The 21,676-nt window shown below is 43.8% G+C and overlaps 1 protein-coding gene across 4 annotated transcripts in view; it reads right to left on the bottom strand.

Moving 5' to 3' along the window:
• EML3 (EMAP like 3) overlaps positions 1-21,676 on the bottom strand; it is a 743,130-nt gene that overhangs the window by 118,007 nt on the left and 603,447 nt on the right. For all 4 annotated transcript variants that reach the window (XM_069645189.1, XM_069645191.1, XM_069645188.1 and 1 more), the window contains 2 exons: positions 15,666-15,753; positions 1,455-1,553 (listed from right to left, as the gene is read on the bottom strand). In XM_069645189.1, coding sequence (XP_069501290.1) covers positions 1,455-1,553; positions 15,666-15,753 — 187 coding nt within the window. The remainder of the gene's footprint in view (positions 1-1,454; positions 1,554-15,665; positions 15,754-21,676) is intronic.

Raw genomic sequence — 21,676 nt, 5'->3', positions numbered from 1 at the left:
TGTCGAGCAAAACGAGCATTCCAAACCCCTCCGTCAGCTCAGCTGATGCAGCACTTGGATCCGGGAAAGCGACCTCCTCCACGCAATTGTTATAAGGCCATGTGGCTTTGCGCTACGGTATCCACTGACCCCCCACAGAGTGACACACACATGTGTATTCTGTACAGGCTCCGCCTGGGCACTGACGTGCATGCGCGTGACTGTCCCATTTATTCCCTGCGACGGAGTTGCGTCTCTACTTTGCGGGCATAGCGTGACCATGTCACCACACTCACTTCAGTGAGTTATTTTCTCAAAGTTGCAAATGGGCTGGGTGAAATAGACCTTTTGTTCGACAACACGATCAAACTACTTCTTTAGAGCAACAGCACAGCTCTTACAAGGAAAGAAGGTGCTGTGGCAGGGCCTGTGCACTGAGACAGCACACAAGTTTAATATACAAAGCGCAGGCGCAGCTTGACAGACACCAGGGGCCCAAATTAACAATGGCTTTTTTGCATGAAACGCTTTATAAATCAGGCCCCACGACTCTCATGCAGGCCAGACGACAGACACGGTAGACAACGTCACAATTTCTTCCTTCCTATACTTTTATTTCAAACAGAAACCATTCCGGAGCGGTTTATTTATAAAATAAAAGTACAGTAATGGTGAAATGTAAAAAAGAAAAGCATAGGACCACCACTCCCAACCGCACCTCCTGCACACTTCGAACACATTATATTCAGCTGCGACACCTATCACCTAGAGCATGTCATGTCCTGTAGCGACCCCCAGTTTCCTATGCTCAGAATGCTCTGCCATTAGCACCCTGGCTGGGGGAGCCAGACAATCAGGTGGCTATACGACTGACGGCTTGAACCGCCGGTGAAAGCCTGCGGTCTATGCTGCCTGACTGCTAGCTTACCCCACCGCCATCTTCTCCCCACCCTCTGTACCTGTTTACATTTTTTTTACCCCTCCTCCCCAACACTTACCTTATTTCGGCGGCAGCGGCACTCGCTGCCGCAGCCACACCTTCCCCTCTGTTCCCAGCAGCCATCTTGGAACAGTATTTGCGTCCTGTGAAATGGACGCCGCGAGGCACCCCATTCAGGGAGCGAAAATACTGTAAATGAGCCCCGTCCCAGCCCATGGGACAGGTGCTAATGGTCTTATGTACCCCATTTCCACAGGCATCACCAGGGTTAACGGTCTGGGGCTACTTTAACTGCCCTCGCTTCGCTCGGGCAAGTAACTCAGGCCCAAGGCTGTAATCCCCCCGTGATGCCTGTGCAACAGGTACATAATGCCACATTAATAGCTTTCAGCTTTCTTGTTGCTTTAACAACACAGCATGGTCCTGGTTGGTCATTCCACACTCCATGGCCCTAATGTATTCACCGGTCAGCATGCCCCATTGGCCTGGCTGTATATGTCACTCACTGTGGCTCTCTTGCCCCTACTGTACTCACCAAAGACATGGAAGCCCAGCACGCAGGTGTACGTTGCCCATTCGCGGTCACGGCTGTCGAAGCGGTTCCTGAGAAGCTTACAGCCTCCTGCGACATCCCCTGTAGAGAAAGCAAAAGGAGAGAGGCATTGATCATTCATCTGGTTAGGGGAGGTCAAAAGAGGTCAGCAATGGAGGAAGGCACCAGGAGTGACTAAGGAACGAGAATGCCCAAAATGACAAGTAAGAGAAACAGATCAACGACGCTCGAAAACAGCAGGCAGAAAGATTTTTGCTGTTGTTGAAACTTTATTGGTTTTGTAGCAAAAATCACAAAACAAACGTTACATACTACAATTCCTATCAAGGGAACAACAGCTGTTAGAGTGTCAGTGCGCTGTCCAAATATTCCCTCATGTGTACAAAGAATTTCTAGTCTCGTATCCCATATTCCACAACCATATCTATTGGTGATCACTCAGAACAAAGTCCTAAGGGCTGGATAACAAAAACTGAACATGAAGTCCCCATACATCAGCGGGCGAGCATGAAGAGGCAGTGTTTGAATATAAGCTACTAGCTGGGGGTATCCGGCGTTGCCCATGCCCTGATCGAGTGGTGTCTCACGTGCCCTGGAGGATTTTGCTCTTTTTTGGTCAGCAAGTCGTGCTGCGGTTTGTTGTTGTGTTTCAGAAGCGTTTGATATAGATTTCTTTTCGCTTTGCATCAAATGGAGCTTTTCCAAGTGATGTTCATTTTTTGTGCGGCATGTTTCAATCACTCAATGGCTTCAGCACATTTGAGAAAATGTCCATGAAAGATTGATTGATTGTGCTCTCTTATCGTGAATGAACTTAAGTAAACTGTAACCTTGCCATTTCCCATATTTGGAGTGGCGTGACAAAACAAAATAAAATGTGTTTTTTAATTCCCTTTAAAAATGCTTTAATAAACACTTTCGAACTGTATACAGTAGTAATACAGGAATAACCAACACATCGAACATTTTGCTTCAGACACTTTTCCAAATTTTGAATCGTTCTAGTACCTACTGTAGTGAATCGTGGTGAGCATCAGTAAATGAGGGTGTCTACAGAGTACATTTGTTGCATCCAAACATATGATATGAGAGATTATTTATAATGCGCTTAATATCCAGAGCTTTCTAAGCGTGGACCCGGGGATCGAGCCTGTGTTGCTCTGCGTCGTCTTGCTTCAAAGGCGAGCACGTTGCCCCCGAACTATCCTCCTGAGATTACAATCTTGCTCCAGACAAATGAGGAATCTATGCAAAATTTGGCAGCGATGGGTTCAATGGTGTGGATTTGTATAGCCGAACAAACATACGCACACACCTCCAAAAATGGTTTTGTACATGAGATTTTTGCATCCAAACATAGACTACGATATTGTCTCGGAGAAAAGAGGAATGCATGCAAAATTTGGTAGACGTAGGTTCAATGGTGTGGATTTTTATAGTCAGACAAACATACACACATACATACATTCAACTTTATATATTAGATGTCAAATTCGCGGCAATATGCAATGTCTTTCATCTACTGTGCCTTGGTCGGAAGTGGCCCCTTTCACCACGGCACGGCTAATCTCCTTTGTGCCGTGCTCATCCTTCTCTTCTTCATCTAGCACTATATCTTTGTTCTCTCCTGCCTAAATTCTGATATTTACATGCTTCTTTCTCAGGCTCATACCACCCCTTCCACTACTGATCCTCTTCCCTCTGCTCTCATTACACAAATCTATCATTCACTTAATTCTTATCTTACTAGCCTTTTCAATATCTCTTTTGTTACTTCTACTTTTATTCTGCTCTTTAAACATGCAGTCATTATTCATATTTTGAAAAAAAGTCTCTAGACCCATCTTACTTTCTAATGTTCGGCTCATTTCTGTTCTTCCTTATCTTTCTAAACTTTGGAACGTTTTGTCTACTTGCAGGTTTCTTCACTTGTTGCAATGAATTCTATTCTTCGCTGTTTCCAATCTGGATTTCTACCTCTTAATTCAACTGAAATATCTCTTCTTTCTGTCTGAACTCACTGCCTTCAGCCGGCGATTCTAAACACTGCTCTATCTTTTCAGATCTCTCTGTTATTTTTGACACAGTGGACCAATTGCTACTCTTTCAGTCTCTTTCTTCTTTTGGTTTCTCTGGATCTGTATTATCCTGGTTTTAGTCTTATCTAACTAAGCACAACTACTCATTCACATGGGCTGCAACCTGCTCTGATGCCTGTCCACTTTCTCAAGGTGTCCCTCAGGGTTCGGTTCTTGGTCCTTTCCTTTTTTCTCCTTATACTTCTCCTCTTGCTTCGATAATCTCCTCCTTTGTGTTATGTCATCACTTCTATGTTGATGATACACAACTCTTTTTGTCCTTTTCTTCTTTTACTTCTACTGTTTGCTCAAATCTCTCAGCCTGTCTCTATGATATTCAAACTTGGATGTCTGATCATTTTCTGAATCTCAATGCTTCTAAAACGGAAGTTCTTTTCTTTCCAGCCTCCACTATTCCCTCTCCTTCTCCTCCCTCTTTTGTCCTCTTTCCCCTTCACGACTCCCTATTTCCCTAACTGCCCACAAACTTGGTTTCTATCTTCACCCTGATCTTTCCTTCTCTTATCATGTTTCTATTTCCTGTCATTCCTGTCGATTTCATCTGTTTAATATTTGTATGGTTAGCTCCTTTCTTAACTTTGCTGCTACTAAACTTTTGATATCTTTGCTTATTTTCAAATGGCTATTTTACTGCTCTTCATCACTCTTTGGTCTTCCTGTTTCCATTCTGGCCCCTCTAAAGTCTATCTCTAACCCTTCTATTTGTCTTATTTATCTCCTTTGTGCGCATGATTCTGTTTCTGCTTCGTTATCATCTTAAGTATGGCATTTAAATCTCTTCATGGCCTTGGCCCAATTTATCTTGCATCACTTGTGTCCTCTTATGCACCTTCTCGCTCTCCTCATTCTCAATCTCGCTTTCGTTCTATTTCACTGCTTGCCCCCTTTCATTGGACTGCTCTTCCTCTCTCTCTCTCTTCACTCTATTGACTTACTCTGCTTTTCGTACTGCCTTGAAAAACCTTGTTACTACAATCTTAATTGTTCCTCTTCTATTCTTGTTACTGAATTGTTTACTGCATAGATGTTTCAAATATAATTGTACTGTAAATTGGTTCTGTACAACACCTTGGTGTAAGGCGCTATATAAATAATAAACAAATACAGTATCAACAGGAGTCCTGCAAAATATCTGGCACACCTAGGCAAGCATAATTTTAATCCCAAAAGTGCCACCAGTGGGTGGCGTCACAAGCTCTCTTAGTATAGCCAAGATCGTTTCAAACACCTCCCCTCAGAATCCCACTACCGGAGGACACACCCATCCCATGTGCACAAAGGTAGCCCCATCAACTGTACATTTTGGACATTCGACTGAGGATTTGGGATAGTATCCATGCAGTCTAACAGGTGTGAAATAGTTTTGATGCATTTAATTAAAATGGATGTGTTTGTACCTCGCATTAAGCTAAACATAACATGCCTGATTCCTAATATATGCTCAAGCTTCACCTTCTGTTTCTCTATTAAGTGCTATCTCCCATCTTTGATTTGTCACTTAAATGCGGAATCGTGGATATTAATTTGCCATAAATCATTGAAAGTCTCTCCTTGCCCTGGTCGCGATGACCTCGTGAAATAACAGGAATGTGCTTGGCTGGTTCAGGAACGAGGGAAAGAATGTCTTTAATTTGTTCCGGCTCCTGAAAGATCATGAAAATATCAAGTGAGGTAGCCATTCCTCTACCCCTAAAGACCTTGAGGCTCATAAAAGTGTCATCAACAAAGAAATCCTGCAGCACTGCGATACCCAATTTGTCAATTAAAGATTGTATAAACCTTTCCCCGTGTAACACCTACTCCCCTGACGAATCTAGCTGGGAACAATGGGGAGTATAGCTGAGTGGTACCTGCTTTGTTCACAATGTTGCTCCAGGCAGCACAAATACTGGACACTATTCCCATTCCTGCCTTTTTGTATCCTATGTCCCCTAAAATGACTGACCGGAATAAATCCGGCGCTACTAAAGCCCGATCCCGGACATGAGGCCTACAAAGTCGAGTTTCATACCAGTACGAGAGAAAATAGCCTGCGACGCCCAGTAATATCGTTCCAAATCTGGGAGAGCAAATCCTCCATTCGAGTAAGCTTGGATCGATTGGTCTCTCACGGTTTACCTGGCCCATATGAAATGTATAAGGATCCCTCTCAACCGTTTAAAGAAGCATTGGGGAAGATAGGCCTCCAGATAAGGTGCGTACTAGGTCTTTTTACGCATGAAAATCTTGTAAATATGACAGCTTTATTATTTTCCTGTGTACATTTACACACAAGTTTAGAGCAGAGGGCAGTGCAAAGGTCAGGTTGCTTGACAGAAACCAGAACTCGTCTTTCGATTTTTTATCTACATGGATTTATTTGCAAACCATGGAGAAAAGCCTCTGTACCATATGTATTTCTCGGAAGCCTTTTAAAAAAAGAAACTGCACACTGTGATAAAAGGAATGGTTTCTTTCCATTCAGCTTCTGCTGTGTTGATGCTCATGGAGCAAACCGAAGCATTGTGCATATTTATTTTCCTGGCATTTTAGGATTGTATAATTAATAAGATGGAAAACTAAGTTGCAATTGAGAATTCATCTTTTGTAACAAATTATGCATTTTTTTCCAGTGAAAGCAAACCAGTATTGCATAATTGTTTTTTTTTTTTCAGAGTTCCTGTGCTGTGTGCATAATCATGCAGAGGCAGATCATTTTACACTTATAATTGAATTTACACTCTAATGATAAAAACTGTGTAAAATTATGAGTATGCACGGTCTAGTTTACATCCATTCAACCCTGCAGTCAATAGGGTACATTACTATAAATGGTCAGTGGCAGCAGAGTCTTTGCTCAATGGTGAGTGATTGTCATTACACCAATCATAAGTGTTCTAGCCTCTCAAATCTTCAAGAGTACAATTAAAACATCCAAACCCCGCCTCTCCAGTAAGGGTAAGCGTTGTTAAAAAACAAACAAATGAAAGTTACTTTTGTGATTGAAATAGAAACTCAGCAAAACATATCCCTGTGATAATCCAGATAGGTATTTAAATTTATGTAGCGCTCCATACACGGTTCGTCCAACATCTAGGCACTGTGATTATTATACCTTAGTCGATACTCAGTTTACCAACCTCTAAAGGATGTTCGCCAATAAGATAGCTCAGTCAGTTGTGAGCTTGTTTCTGCGATCTGTGCGTGATCTGTAGGATGCAGGTTCGAATCCCGGCAAGGTCAACTCAGCCTTGTATCCTTTCGAGGTCGGCAAAGGAGTTGGGTGATAATTGTGAGAAATATGTTCTACCTACAGCGCTTTGCCAAAAGGGCTATATAAATACCTATTTGACCATGAGATTAGATATAGAATTTAGCATGGAGTCCTTGCCTCTTTGCACTGTTGTGCCATAACACTGGCATACAATTAGGTAGTAATAGCTCCAGGAGATGAGGACTTTCATTAAACATCAAAAGACAATTCTGCTAGCGAACCTCAAAACACACAATACAATTCATGTTTGCTTTACTATGTAATTGGCTAGGTTTTTGAGTTTTCAACATTTAAATATATACGGGAGAGACTAAATGGCCAGACCTTAGAGAAAAAATGAAAGGTGTATTCTGTCACAATGCAGAAAGCTGCTGCATAGTAATGATTTCCATGCCGTTTTTGCACACGTTGGCTGGATGTCACATACATTTTACTCTCTTGCAAAGGAGAAAAGTAATTTTTACTCTCTTGAAATCACATTTACTCTCAAAGTTTAAAAACGGGGAGTAAAATACTCCCACCTCAAATTCTTATCTGGGGCACTAGGGAAGAATCAGTGGAATGTTCTGAAATAGCTCTAAAAACCGTGGCAGAACCACCATTTTAATTACTGCTATCCGGCAGATGGTCGAAAGTGGCAGCCCCTGCCACCGGAGGGTCTGGTTCTGTAATTTCTCTACTTCCCTACCATAGTTTTCCCTGACAAATATATCTGGGATCCTGGCCACTTCCATTCCTACATATCTGGTGTTGCCGAGCTCCCACTCAAACCCATACTCATCTGCAAAGGGCTCTGCGCTGTAGTCAGGGGGTAAATCACTGATCTAGTATAGTTAATCTTAAGCCACAACATTTCCCTGAAGCAGATCACTTGTTGCATTAGCGGGTGCAAGTTTGTCCTTGGCTTTTTCAGGAATAATACCATATCATCTGCATAAAGCAAGAGGATAATCCTTTGGGAAAATAATTGAATCCCCCTATTAATATGTGATTCCTGCAACAAGCCTGCTAATGGTTCAATAAAAAGGGCGAATACAAGGTGGGAGATGGGGGGCAACCCTGGCGTGTCCCTCTTCCCAAACTGAGACTATCCGATAGCTGCCTGTTAGTCAGCACCCTTGACGTTAGGGATGCATAGAGCAACGGTACACACCCCAGGAACCCAGAGCCAAAACCCATTTTCCAGAGGGTCTGGATCAGGAATGGCCACTCAACCGAGTCCAAAGCCTTCTCGGCTTCCAATAATACTGCAACAGCTGGACCATCCTGCTCCAGCGTCTCTTGAAGGCCGAATAATCTCCTCAACCCATATGAGGTGTTCCTCCCGGGGATAAACCCAGACTGGTCTGCAATGATGAGATTTTGCATGAGCGGCGCGGGTGTATTAGCTAGTAGCTTGGCAAAAATGTTGTTATCTACATTAATCAAGGACATAGGACGGTATGAGGGGCATTCCTCCGGCGGATTGCCGGCCTTGAGTAACACCGTTCTAGTAGCATCCCTCACCGCAGAGATCGATAATGGTGGCCCCATTATTGCCTCCTAAAATGTAAGATGGTTGGAACCGAGGCAAAGGCTCCGACGTCATACTATCAATGCATACTGTATCTAATTATTGCATTTCACCTGGTGTTTGACAATGCTTCTATAATATTTGTTATTCCAAAAATGTTTTAATAATACACCTCAAAATGCATAGGCCTTGTAGCTAGGGCATGTTCAGCCTAGGAGTGCAATGAGATAACTGAGCATTGTACCTCCTGGCACCAGGCACTGAAGAAAATGTTTAGAGGCACAGCTCATGCGGACTGCTTAGTAAAAGAAGCCCTGAATACAGACTCAACATCATGTACTACCATGCGATAGGACATGTCCATCAGAAAGGCCCCACACAGCTTCAGCCATCATACGATCTTTGTCTGCTTCCAAGACAATTAACGTCAATAGCAGTAAAGCTCCTTTTTAAAGATCAGTTCATATCTGAGCCGGACTAGGGCACAAAAACCACACCTGACACAACAAAATAATGTGCCCATATGTGTGAGTTAGAATTTGTGATTTTTCCAAACAAGCCAAGTAGAATGTGGCAGTGCATTATTTGCAATAATATTTTTGAAATGGGTGCTTTAGGTATATTTAGCCAGTAATATTGTTTAAAACGGCCAGCTGTGCCGTGTACTAAGCCATAAAAGTGGCCCGCATAAAAACAAAAAACAGTCCCAGTGTTAGAAGGTTTTTTAAAGTGACCACCTGTGGGAGCACTTAGACAAGCAAAGCCTAGCAAGGTTTTCCACAACCCCGGTTGAGCAAATGCACTCTCTTCAGTGGGATTTAGCAAGCGGCAAGGCTGAGCTGAGGAGGAAGGGGGTCCTTGTGTGTAGTACAGCTAACACTTGGCAGAAATAGTAAGTAAAACGACCCACACAGGTAAGTTATTACATTAACACTACTTATTACAATACTCCCCTAAGTCCCACTTTAAATATTCCAAGGTAAGCATAATACTGAAGTGCATATATACAACTCACAGTTAGGTAACCCACTGTGGAGTACACTACGTTAGAATGCCAAGTAGTTATCCACACAATAACTGTATTTACCAAAGTAGGGAGAAAAGATGTTACACGTACATCAGAACATAGGCCTTAGCATAACAAGGCGCTCAGCGCTACGCAATAGAAGCCCAACTCTAGCCTGTATCAGGTCTCTGGTAGTCTTTTAGGTGTCCCAAAAGGAAAGTGGCGAGTAGTCCGGGAGGGTCCCTCAGCTAGGGCAGGTAAAGTACTGATGTTAGTTTGGGCAGAGCAGAAGCAACACACATAAGGGGGACCTAAGAGTGCGAGGAGGAGCATCTTCCACCCCTGAAGTCCAAAAGGATGACCCACAGAGGTACTGATCTGGATGGTTCTATGTGAAATGTCCTCATTTTAAAGCTCTCAAGTGAAAACGATCGATTTACAATGACCGATTTTCTTTTGATCGTAAAACCGGCATTGTAAAGGTCTCTTTCGTTTGAGAGCTTTACAATGAGGTTTTTTAAAATTTGTTTTTTTAATATTCGGGGGGAGGGGGTGTTTCACCCTCTCATCCCCTCTTTCTTCCTCCCAGAAAAGACCCATACAGTCCTCTTCACAGATACACGACTTGCATTGACGGAGGGCAGGGTCAGGAGGCACTCGGTAACTCTGCGGCAGGACTTCAGTCTTCCAGCAGGCTTGACTCCTGGTGGAGGGCAGCACAGTGGATTACCAGCATCCAAACAGCGCCTAGAGGATGCCTACAATCAGTTCCAGATGTTTGTTCAGCCAGAAGTCCTTGCAACTATGAACAGCTGGATCTGGGTCTTGCAGAGGAAATGCAAATATGCACGCTGTGACGACCGAAAACAGGTGGAGTACCTCAAGCAGGACAAGTGACTGTTTCGTCCCACCAGTCAAAGGGAGGAAGGCACCTCGCAGAGGTCTTCCCTGTGGATTCGAATGTCAGGATTCACGACAGAGTGTTAGTGGCTGAGCCAATGCTGATTTCTGCAGCGTTTCTTCTTCTGGTCTTCTCAGATCCGTCGGTCGACTTGGCTTTTTGGTCCAGCTTGCCTCCTGGAATCCAGAATCTGGGCTGGGTGCGACCCCAGCCCTCCAATAGGACACGTGAAAAATTCCAACTTGAAGGTGTCTATCCAATAGTGGAGAACAAGCCTCCCAGAATCTGCCCAGCCACAACCAAGCCCTTGGAGGAATGTGGATCGAGAGCCGACAGACCCCCCTCCCCCGACTTCCTGCCGGCTCACACACAAAGGAAATCCTTTGCAGGATTCTGACAAGAAGCCTGCCAAGGTGCATGAAGAAAGGGGACCCTCACACAACTGACAAGGTAGAAGGACAGCTGACAAACGACGGGCCATCTTGAACAAGGCTTAAAACAAACAGAGAGGCTATTTTTAGTATAGGTTCTTCTTAAGTGCATTATAGTGGCTGAAAAGGCAGCATACTATAACGCGCCCGCAAAAGGGTGAACATGTAGCGACTGCCACTCACTTGTTCAGAGGATGGCTTGAAAGTAGAAGAAATGCTACTTAGGACAAAGAAAACGGGACACAGTGTGTCCACACATCCCTCCATGTAAGATGGCTTCTGCTGCAGAGGGAAGAACACACGTCATAAAAAGGAGATGACTCCTGCACGGGTAGACCCAGTGCACCCACATGAGACGAGGGAGTTGCCATAGCAAAAGCATGGATGCCAAAACAAAAGGTAGAGGTCTCCTCTCACTATAACCTTAACAAGAGGGCCCAGTGTTCTCAAACCAAAAGTGAATGCAAGAGGTGAGAGATAGAAAAAAGACTCACTACCTTCAAAATCAATGAAAATAACTCCCAGCGAGACCAGCGGTAGTACTGGGAGGCTCAGAAAGGAGGGGGTAACATTTGCACAAAGAAATACACTTAACACCCACAATTGCATGTTGGGTCAGTCAATGAGGCACTGCCCTATTGCTATTGGGTCATTCCAAGCCTGCTTTATATCCATGAGTTCGGCAAGTTTCACATGAAATAAAAGAATGTGTCTGTATGTGGCTAGTGAAATGTTCTTAAAATCCTACATAAGATCAGGTGTGACAGTTCAGAGAAACAATCTGTGTACTCAGTGACCATATTACACAATTCCTTTTAGGGTGTGTTTTACAGTGCTGAAACTACTGTGGTGTAAAACTTGAGCTTTTTAGATTTTCCTTTATTTTGCATTCTGGGACATTTCAATTCAAGATGTGGAAAATAAAGCTACAATAATATTATTTTGGCCTAACATGTTTCGCAGATGATTTACATATTGCGACGTTGCTTTACTATGTGATTTGTGTATTTTGCAAGAAAAATCTGTAAGAGAGTATTAGTGGAGTCACTGAATGCCAAAACGTAAATATCTGTGCTGGGTAGAGCTCAGAAAGTATGTGTTCAGTTGCAGAGTGGATTAAAATCCTTCCCTCCATGTTTAACCAAAGTGTGCAATTCTGGGAAAATAATTTAATTTCACTCTCATTTAAATAAACAAAAATAGGAGTCCTTCGAACTGATTAAGTTAACACTATTTGCAAACGAATCCCTCACAATGGGGCAGATTTAATGATTTTTTTGGACAGAACGTTGTCCCATCATGCTCCTCTGTTAGTGGCCCCCAAGACAGTCATCAAGAATTGTGTTTTTTTAATTATTTCTTTTATTGTTTATGGTTGAAATACTTCAACCTTTGCAAATAAGAAAAAGAAAAGGTGTTTTAAAGAACAACCATAAAAGCTAACTAAGATAGAATACACATTCTTCCAATATTATAGATAAAAAAATAATAAAGAAAAGAAAAAAATAATACAATCGTAATATACACAAATACATTTTAACAGCTTTATAGGTTAAACAGAATGCTCATTTAAATATATTGGTGGCAGTTCCAGCCATATTACTGTAAAATCCTTGCCGCTATGGTCTAATATGTATATAGCTTCAAATTGTTCATAAAACCCCCGACTGCGACTACCACTGAAGTAGGAATTAGACTAACCAGCCTATACCATAAATTATCGTGATCCATGTAACAAACATTATGAACAAATTGTCTCAAATAGAGCATTCTAAAGAAACTGGGCGCTGGGAAAAATAAAAGCAGGTGTTTCCAAGTTTCAATTTTGCGAACATTAATGCAGTGACGACAGTAGGCTAAATCATTAGGAATGAGTCGTCTTTTTGCCAAGATTTCTCGAGTAGGCAACACATTGGATCGAAATCTCACCAATGTGGACCTCGCCCCAGCATTCAGAAAGCGGGCTAAATACTCAAAAGAAAGATGAACTAAGGAGCTGTATTGATGCATAGCTTCAGTGGTTGAGGTCCAATCTGCTCTGTGCAGTGCTATTTTCCACACGCCCAGTAAGTATCTGCCAATTGATTCACTGTTTCATTACACCTTTTATCCATCAGGGTAGCTAGATCACTGTGCAAAGAACTGTCAAGAGGCAGGACTATGTTTTGCAATAATAGCAGCAGTTTCCAAGTGGCTCTTGCTAGCAAAGATTTCAAACCAAATTCCAAGCGTATGAACACAATTGAAGCACAGTTTGGTAGGCCCAATGCTCTCCCCATGTGAATGCCCCCAGTTTCTCTAACCTTTTCAGCACCCAAAAACTCATCCTCCCGATACCATACAAGGGCTCTACTATTTTGCCCTCATAATAGTTCACTAAAGGGACCATTGAAAACTTGCAATATTTATTGTTTATGTTTCTTGACTGTCCGGCCACTATAATTACTTTATTCTTCATAAAGTTCCAAAGATTGTACTTTACGGATTTACTCAATATTGTGAATCCTAGATAGATAAGAGCGTTCCCTTTCGGTAAACGTTCCTTATTTATGACCCAAGAGAATCTGACCGATCTTTTTAAAGTTGTAAATTGCAAGAATTTCGTATTTTGCAGATTAATTTGAAGGCCATTTACTAATGTTAATATGGCAAATTTGTAGACTTTGGCGTTATTGTTGCACTGGGCTATACTCCGCCCCATATCACTTGATTTGACAGGCATATCTCCCAGATAGCCAGTGCACAAGAGATTCAAGCATAGCAGATAGACTGCAGCAGAACTAACATTCATTTCCTCCTGTCACAAGACTTGCTTTGGCCGACCAGAGCTCTGCCCCATAGGAGAATGAGCGTCACTCTTTGCTATGCCCTGCTATGCTACATTATGACTGATGTATAGAACACCATATGCCATTTCCATAGTTTCTTTGAGCCGAAGGATCTGCAAGAGATGGAGTAGGAGATTAACATAGGAGCCGGGGTAGCAGGGCAAGGTTGCTTTGTTGCAATGTTGATGTGTGCAGATCTGAAAAGATAGGGCACTATGTGGTGTGTAAGGTTCAGCTATTGTGTGGGTTGTCTGGAGCAGTGGTTAATATGTGCTACAGGTAGCTAATGTAAATTGTTTGTGTTGCTTGTAGTGTCTGTCAGAGTGGTGTTGAAGGAGTGTGGAGAGCTGTGTTGATGTACATGGTGTGGGTTAGTCGGGTCTTTGGGGAATTTTAGTGTAGACATGTGTCTTAGGGTGGGTTCCATTCCATTGTGTAACCTGTATTGTTTCCGTGCAAGGGCTGTGTTGCCAGTGAGAGTGAGAGATAGAATGATTCTGAGCTGGACATTGTTACTAATAACGGCCCAAGAGACCTCCCAATAACAACCTAGGGTAACTGTTTCCACTTTGGAAACACCACACTTGGTTGCATTTATTTGTTTACCTCTATGCAAAACATCCTTTCCCCTAGCTTGTATGCCTTGTAATGTCATATTATGTGGTGTTAGGCTAAGTGTAGGTGAGACTATGCCATGGAACAAATTCAGTGCCCACACTTTCTAACCAGTTGCTCTGGCCCCCTTCTGACTGCCCACTGACACTTCAAAGACAAACCCACTGTAGTGCCACTCAGTCTTATATGGGATTATGGTACAATACAGCTGGACATGGACCATGAACGAGAAACTGAAAGAGCCAACCATGATCATTGGGGCCTCATGGAGTGTCGACTACTGGCCAGTGTCTTTAGGGCCCTGTCCTGAGCCGATACAGGCGATTAAGACTTTAGGGGTGAAGCAGCTTGCATCTGGATCTAGGGAAGTTCAAATCTCTTCCATATCAGCTTGGTTTTGTTAATCTGAATCTATTAGGGGAAGTTCTCCCTCTTCTTCCACCAGAGTCTCGGACTGCAGTGGTTACCTCCTCAATTATGAGCTCCATCGATTTTTGTAATGGAACTTATTTAAGGCAGTCACTACGCTGCTTCAGCGCTGGCAAATTCTTCAGAATTCGGCAGCTGGATTGGCTCTCAGAGCTCTGAGGCTTTTGCACTCTTTAGCCCTGTTCTGACAGTTAAACTGGCTCCAGATCAGTAGCTGAATTAAGTTTAAAACACTCTTCTTGGTACATCACGCCATTCATGGCACTCACGCGGGTGACCTTCGTTCTAAATGTACTCTTTATCAACTGGCGAGACTTCTTCAGTCTTCCTCTCGGTATTCATGGGTTTTGCAGGAAATGAGCAGGACAACTGTTTGCTGTACTGGCTCCAACAATGTGGAATTCTCTTCCGATGGAGCTACGCTAGACCGTTGATCATATACGGTTTCATAGGAATGTTAAGACGTATCTCTGAGTTCCGACCGAGTTCTGAGTGAGTCACGTTCTCGCCCTTAACAGTTGTGTGTCAGCGCCTTGATGGCTTCGGGCCAAAGTTGCGCTCTACATATCTCAAAAACATACAGATACATACATTATCTTGCTGGCAGATGCCATAAAAATAGCATTTTGTCTTTCGGCAATGCCATTGTTTCACAGTGCTTAAATTGCTAGGTTGACACTAATTCCCACGTACATTCCTCGGCTAGAAGGAGAAGGGGCCTCCATACAAGTAAGTTTGCCCTGCCCACACAAAGTCTCTGTAGGTAGGCCACTCCCCCATCCTCTGAAGTTTCGGTCGATTTGCGCTCCTGTGTAGTCCGAAGCATACACTGCTTCATCACAGGAACTGAATTTAAAAGGTCCCTGAGGTGTACGGCTTTCTCATTGAAAATCCTAATTTAAGAAGTTTCCCCACCTTTTGTTTTTCCCTTTTTTGAATTATTGTGTGAGGTTTACTTGAAAACTGAACAAAGCTGCATTTAAATCACATTTCAGTCATATATGGGTTAAAATGATCTGGGGATCTTTGTAACTAGTCATTGCAGTACCTAAGACGTATGTTCTCATGAAGGAGTTGCCTGTTCATTTACTGCAAATAGAACTGTATGTTATACTCACAGTACAGGATCTCATAGTCTCCGGAGTTTGACATGATGAATTTGCTGTCCTTGGACCAGTCCAGGTGTGTGATGAAACTGGAGTGACCCTGAAATGTAAAGAGAGAGAGAGAGGTGATGATGAGCGACTCTTGATTGGGGCAGACAGGGGGTAAAGGGAGGTTAAGAAAGGGCCAGGTTATATGAGGAACGGTAAGTCCCCAACCTCTGTGTGCCCTATATTTTTTTGTAGATTTGGCCCAGAGCCCTGGATCATCTGTCTTCTATACCTAACAATAGTTACTGAATCACCAAGGATTTATCAATGGCACAAACCCTTCACCTCCTGGGGCGTCAGGATCTGTCCGAGGTCCCAGGCAATAACCACCAACTTTCTTTAGGTCCAAGCATGTTTTCGGGCTATGAGGGACTAACCTCATGGAGGCCTGAGGATCTGTGATACATAGAAAGTAATTATCTACTGTGTGCCACAGACTATATTGGGGTACATATTGAGGAGGTGAGTCTCGGTACCCCCATCAGATACTTGGGCCCCAGGATATAATGGCTTGGCCACTCTGGCAGATTCCTGGGCCCAGCGGAGGTTCCAGTCCTGGTGATGGCCCATCCTATGTTTTGTTTCCCCTTTCCCTAGTAGGGCTTCTGCAGTCTGTTTACTTAGACTTTGGTAATCCGTGTTGGGGGGAAGTAGGGCATGTTGTCAAGAGGCCCAAAGCTATAAAATACTATTGGATTTGTAACAACAAGTTGGAAGAGTCAGCACCATGGCATCTCAAGACGATGTTCAGCCTCCTCCAATAGAAATAGAACATAGGATGATACATCACCATGACTGGAACCATATGAATAGAGGAGGGAAAAGGGTAATCTGTATTTAGATGACCTTGATTTCTTCCCTTCTTCCCCCGCTCTCCCATAGGATACCGAGTCCAAGGTTTCTGGTCACCTCCGCTTGTTCACCTCCAGTATTCTATAGGGGCAAACAAGTCTTCTATATGGGCAAACGATACAGTGACTAATGAAAATAAAACTCCCCCATTGAGCAAAGAAAAAAGTAGTGCAACGCCTGTATGGAAAAGCTGTACCCAAATAATATGAGCACTGAAAAATAAGCCGGATACAGCCAGATCACAAACATTTTGGTACAACTGCCCAAATTAGGAGGGAAGGAAGACGGCAGGTCTCCCGGAGAGGGAAATGGACCTGATTAAGGCCAGTTCCCGCACACTATAGGAGGTGCTATGAATGCAGTAGAGCAGAACAAGGATACCCATCTCTATTGGAAAAAATTGAAATAGAAGGCAACAGAAGAAGACTGGAGTGGTTGTAGCACTGAAATGGGTAGGGGATGGAAAAGGATAGTGTGAGAGTAAAAAAAAATAGAGAAGTGAGAGGAATCCTAGGATCTCACAAAAAGGACAGAAAGTGTTGGAAGGAGAATTGAATGGGTGGCCAGAGCAAGGCCAGGTAGCCAAAGAAGGGAGGAGAGGAACTAAAGGGGAACTTAATGAGTTCAGGGTAGGAAACCATTGTCTGGCAGCCATGTCGGATTTTCCATGGGTCAGAAAAGAACAGTACTATCATCTGGAAACACTACCTCTACCAAATCCCATTCCCTTCATGTATCAGCAGTGGGGGCTATTCTTGAAAAGGAGCATTAATAACTATATGTATTCCCCATCGATTTCCATCGATTGGAAATGCTACACTTATTCTATCTCTTAACCCTAACACCAGGCTTGCAGATGCCAGTACCCAAGATAGGGAAAGACGTACACCCTCTTTTTGTGAACATGAGCAGCCAATACCGTGACCTGCGTCAATACTTTCGGGGCTGAAATGAGTCGAAATAAGAGCACAGCAAACTGGTAGTGAGTGCCCCCTATCACAAAAAAAAGAAATCTCCAAGTTTAGTGTGGACAGGGATGTGAAAGTCATGTTCTGCAGATCTAAAGACGTGAGCCAATCATGCAACACCAGAGATTGGCGCATCTGTATTAGGCTGATCACCCTGTATCAATCCTTTCAGAGAAGCTTGTTGAAGAGCCTCCATCCTTCTTTGATACCAGGAAGGAATGGCAGCTTTGCCTCCTGACTTCTCCGATTGTAAGACGCTCCAACGCTCCCCTCTGGAGTAGTGGAGTACTCTCTGGAATTAGTAGGGGTTCTAGAGGTGATTGCATAATGGTGGATTTGGGAGATCCCTAGTCTACGAGCTGCAGGGCCTATCTGTCTGACATTATCCCATGCCATGCCCAATTGAACAGTCAAATCCTGTCCCCATTAGAGACTCGTGATGTGTGGAGGTGAAAATAAAAACAGCTTTTGATGCCACTGCAGCAGAAGGCACTGAGGCTGGGGCATTAGGCTTTGGAGTAACCTTCCCAGTTGCAGCTGACGCTGATGGGAATATACCCAGCCTTCGAATGGAACAATAAGGCTGTACCTTCCTCTACATTAGGAAAAGAGGAATTCAAAGAAACTATTAAGCCCAACCATTTGGCTGTTTGACTGGCAGCCTTGAACTTTTGCAGCCACTTGTCTGACTTAGTGCTGAGGAGGATAGAACTATACCATGGCATAGCAAGCAGGTTTGCGTGCACATTGTGACAAATCCCTGGATGTCAGCACTTGTCCAATAGGGTGAGCCCTTTCCCATGAGGCTAGGTAGGGGAGGCCGCTACTCGATAGTCCGCCTGGGGGTGTACTCAGCGGGTGGATCTCATGGGGAGGGAAGCCCCTATGGGATTAGTGACAACCTGGGGAGAACATGGTATCCTCATAGCCTACGTAACCCTAAAACACATTTCTACTCCCCTCCACCAACACTTTCCCTAGTGTTCCTATATGTTTCTGTCATGCCAACAATATCGGATGTACTGGGATGAGGAAGAGTACGGACAACATCTTTCCTGGCTCGCATATGGGACGACTTTCTCCTTTTCAATAGATTGCGTGTGGGTTTGAGATGCTTACTAAACTCTTTTCCCTCCTTTGCTTCTCATAATGGGCTCAGGATTAATAATAAAACTTGAATTTTGGTAATTTCAAGAAGCCCTAAAAAACGCCAACAAGTGTGGTCATGGGATGAGCATGTCTCCCTTAAGTACTGAGACGAGCGAGAGACAAATTGACTCATTGCAAGACCTGAAGATCATTACTGGGGCGAAGAAGCAGTGCGGAAGCATAGAGAGCACTCATGAGAACCTGAATGAACAGTCTAGTTGTTCCTGAAACCTAACTGGGCTATACCCATTCAAAGCTGAAGCTGGAAACAAGGAAGGAGAGAAAGGCCCTCCCTGGAGGAACCATGAGCGTAGGGTACGCTCGGCTCAGCAAAGGACTCGAGTAGTTGCAGGAGAGCTTACCGGGCAGTCAGAGGGGCTCTTACCTGGTCTGGCATGGAAGGACCATCCAGCGAAGCAGAGCATCGGACGTCCTGGCCAGCCAAGCAGAAGGATTGCACGTTTGTAGGCAGGTGCATCTGATGAGATCTGCAGGTGCAGCAGAGATGCTGCAGCACGCAGGAAGAACAGAGAAGCCTGAAGCAGAGGGCGTAGAATCCCGAGACCGACCAGGCAGAGACAGTACAGACCCTAAAGGTACAAAGGCTACCGAGCGGTTCAAAGGGGTACCATAAGGCACTGGCAGATGCTGGAGCTGCGACAGTGGGGCCTAACGGAAGCCCCTGCGGTACAAGCTAAGACCCCTAGTGAAAAGGAACTGCAACACCAAGGGGAGAGAATCCCATATGTCTGGACCCGCATCCTTCTATGACGAGGAACACTAGCCATCTTCATTGTCACAGTACCTGGCAGAATAGTGAACCAGGACTGCCCCATCTAGTCAGGAGGAACAGAGGGGTCTGAGACCCACATACATAAGATTGGGAATTCACGTGAAATAAGAACGTTTCAAGTGCAAAGCATGCCTGGGGAAGGGACGTATCCCTCCCTGAAGATTGTGTATGAACTGTGAATTGTGAAAGTCTGAGATGGGCTTGGGGGACGGGCGTCATTCTGCCCAGCTATTGTAAGCTGGAAAGCAAGGCGATCTCAGGAGAAGGAAACAATACCTCATGGCCTCTTCCCAGAAGATTGTGTATGAACTGTGAATTGTGAAAGTCTCAAAAGGGCTTGCTGGAGGGGAGTCATTCTGCACAGCCCTTGTCAACTGGAAAGCAAGGAGACCTCAGGAGAAGGAAACAATACCTCATGGCCTCTTCCCAGAAGATTGTGTATGAACTGTGAATTGTGAAAGTCTCAAAAGGGCTTGCTGGAGGGGAGTCATTCTGCACAGCCCTTGTCAACTGGAAAGCAAGGAGACCTCAGGAGAAGGAGGCAGTATCTCCTGATGTCTTCCCAGAATATTAGGTATCGTGAAACCAGTCAAAAGAAGGCCTGCGGAAGGGAGTCATTCCCCAGGCTCTGCAAGGACATTGAGAACCATATACCTGCAGAAGGGAGGCATTCTCGAGGAACCCAATAATGAATTACAACAATGTATAAGAAGGGATAATGCTTAAGTTGGGATTTTTTCTTTTGCATTGGAACTTAACCCTAAAGACGCTACGAGCTGGAATTTTTATTTGTTTCCTCAGAAAGGAACTGAGACCTGGAGAAGGGAGTCATTCTCACAAGGGGAATTCCCCCATGATTGGAACTGTGGCTCATCATCCAGAGGGAAGGAACCATTCTTCTGGACCAAGAAGACCCACTACCCTTAGTTATAAGTGTCAGGGATACAAATAGGTATTTTGACACAACGGTGAACTCTTTTGATTTACTTGGATATTCTGACCGACCCATTATTTCTTTATTAGAGGCAGGGAAACCCCTTTTAGATTTAGGGAGTGTTAGGTTTCCTCTTTATTTTTGCCAGAGTAAAAGTCTTTGCAAATAACCATGTCACTATTGTGTCAGACTCTTACCTCTGCTACCTACCCACGTACCTATGATACATTTGGACGTTATTGTCTAGGAGTAGTGCTGTAACATCACCCCTTTTCCAATCGAGTGGCCCACACAATCAGTAATGTCCAATCCGGTCTAATGGAGCTATCTAGTCCTATCCTTTCCATTCTGTGCCATTTGGTTGTAAGGATCTTGTATATTAGGTGGGAGAAAAAGATGGGCCCCCTAATCGCCTTTGGGTTCATTGCCTGACAGGACCTGCACTTCATGGCGTTGCAGTCTTTAACAGCACAATAAGACATGAAGAGTAACAGTAGGTGACAGGCTTTGTGTGATGACACTCTAAGCAGTCTCACATAGGAGGAGACATCGTCAAAAAGAGACTAAAACATTGAGTGATGATTCCAAGAAAAACATTCCTGCACTTGACTGGACTTGTATATTAAAGGAAATGAGGGAAATGAAGTATGTACGGATGACATCCCCTCAGGCACATGTTGTGATTGAGCCAGCCTCAGAGTCGTTTGGCACCACCTGGTGACTGTAGAAAACATTCCTGTGCAGACTGCATCTGAGGTGTATTTCACAATACAAGGAATCTACGGGTGGAATGTATCAATAGCAATATACTTATTAGGAACACTGGGATATTAAGAGGAAACAAAGGAGTTCCTGTCTATTCACTAGTATACAAACCACACATTACATTTAAAAACACATCCAGTATGTTCTAATTGAGATTGCCACTATGTCTTTTGCTAGTGCCCCACCGCAAGCGGTTTAAAATGCATTTATTCAGATTAGCCTTAAACTCCCCTATTTTGTTTCAAGCACTCACTCCATCTTGCACAAAATCTCCTATTTGGAGCGGCAGGGAATTGCCGCACAAGAGTGCTGAGTTTGCTGTTGCAAAGAAATGAGCTCATTGTAATTAGAGCCCTGGCTTGCACAAGCGCAATCAAATCAGCTCTTTAATTGACATACTCATAAGGAGAATAGTTTATGACACAGGAGATGTCCTGTTCTGTTTGTACCAGGAAAGGGTTACCCTAAACAAACTGTGAAAACATGCCGCTACGCAAGTTACCCTCGGTTATAA

The sequence above is a fragment of the Ambystoma mexicanum genome, chromosome 2p (assembly GCF_040938575.1).
Source record: "Ambystoma mexicanum isolate Mex_15411 chromosome 2p, UKY_AmexF1_1, whole genome shotgun sequence".
NCBI lineage: Eukaryota > Metazoa > Chordata > Amphibia > Caudata > Ambystomatidae > Ambystoma > Ambystoma mexicanum.
Note: the sequence above shows the minus strand (reverse complement) of the source record. Positions and strands in the feature narration are given on the sequence as shown.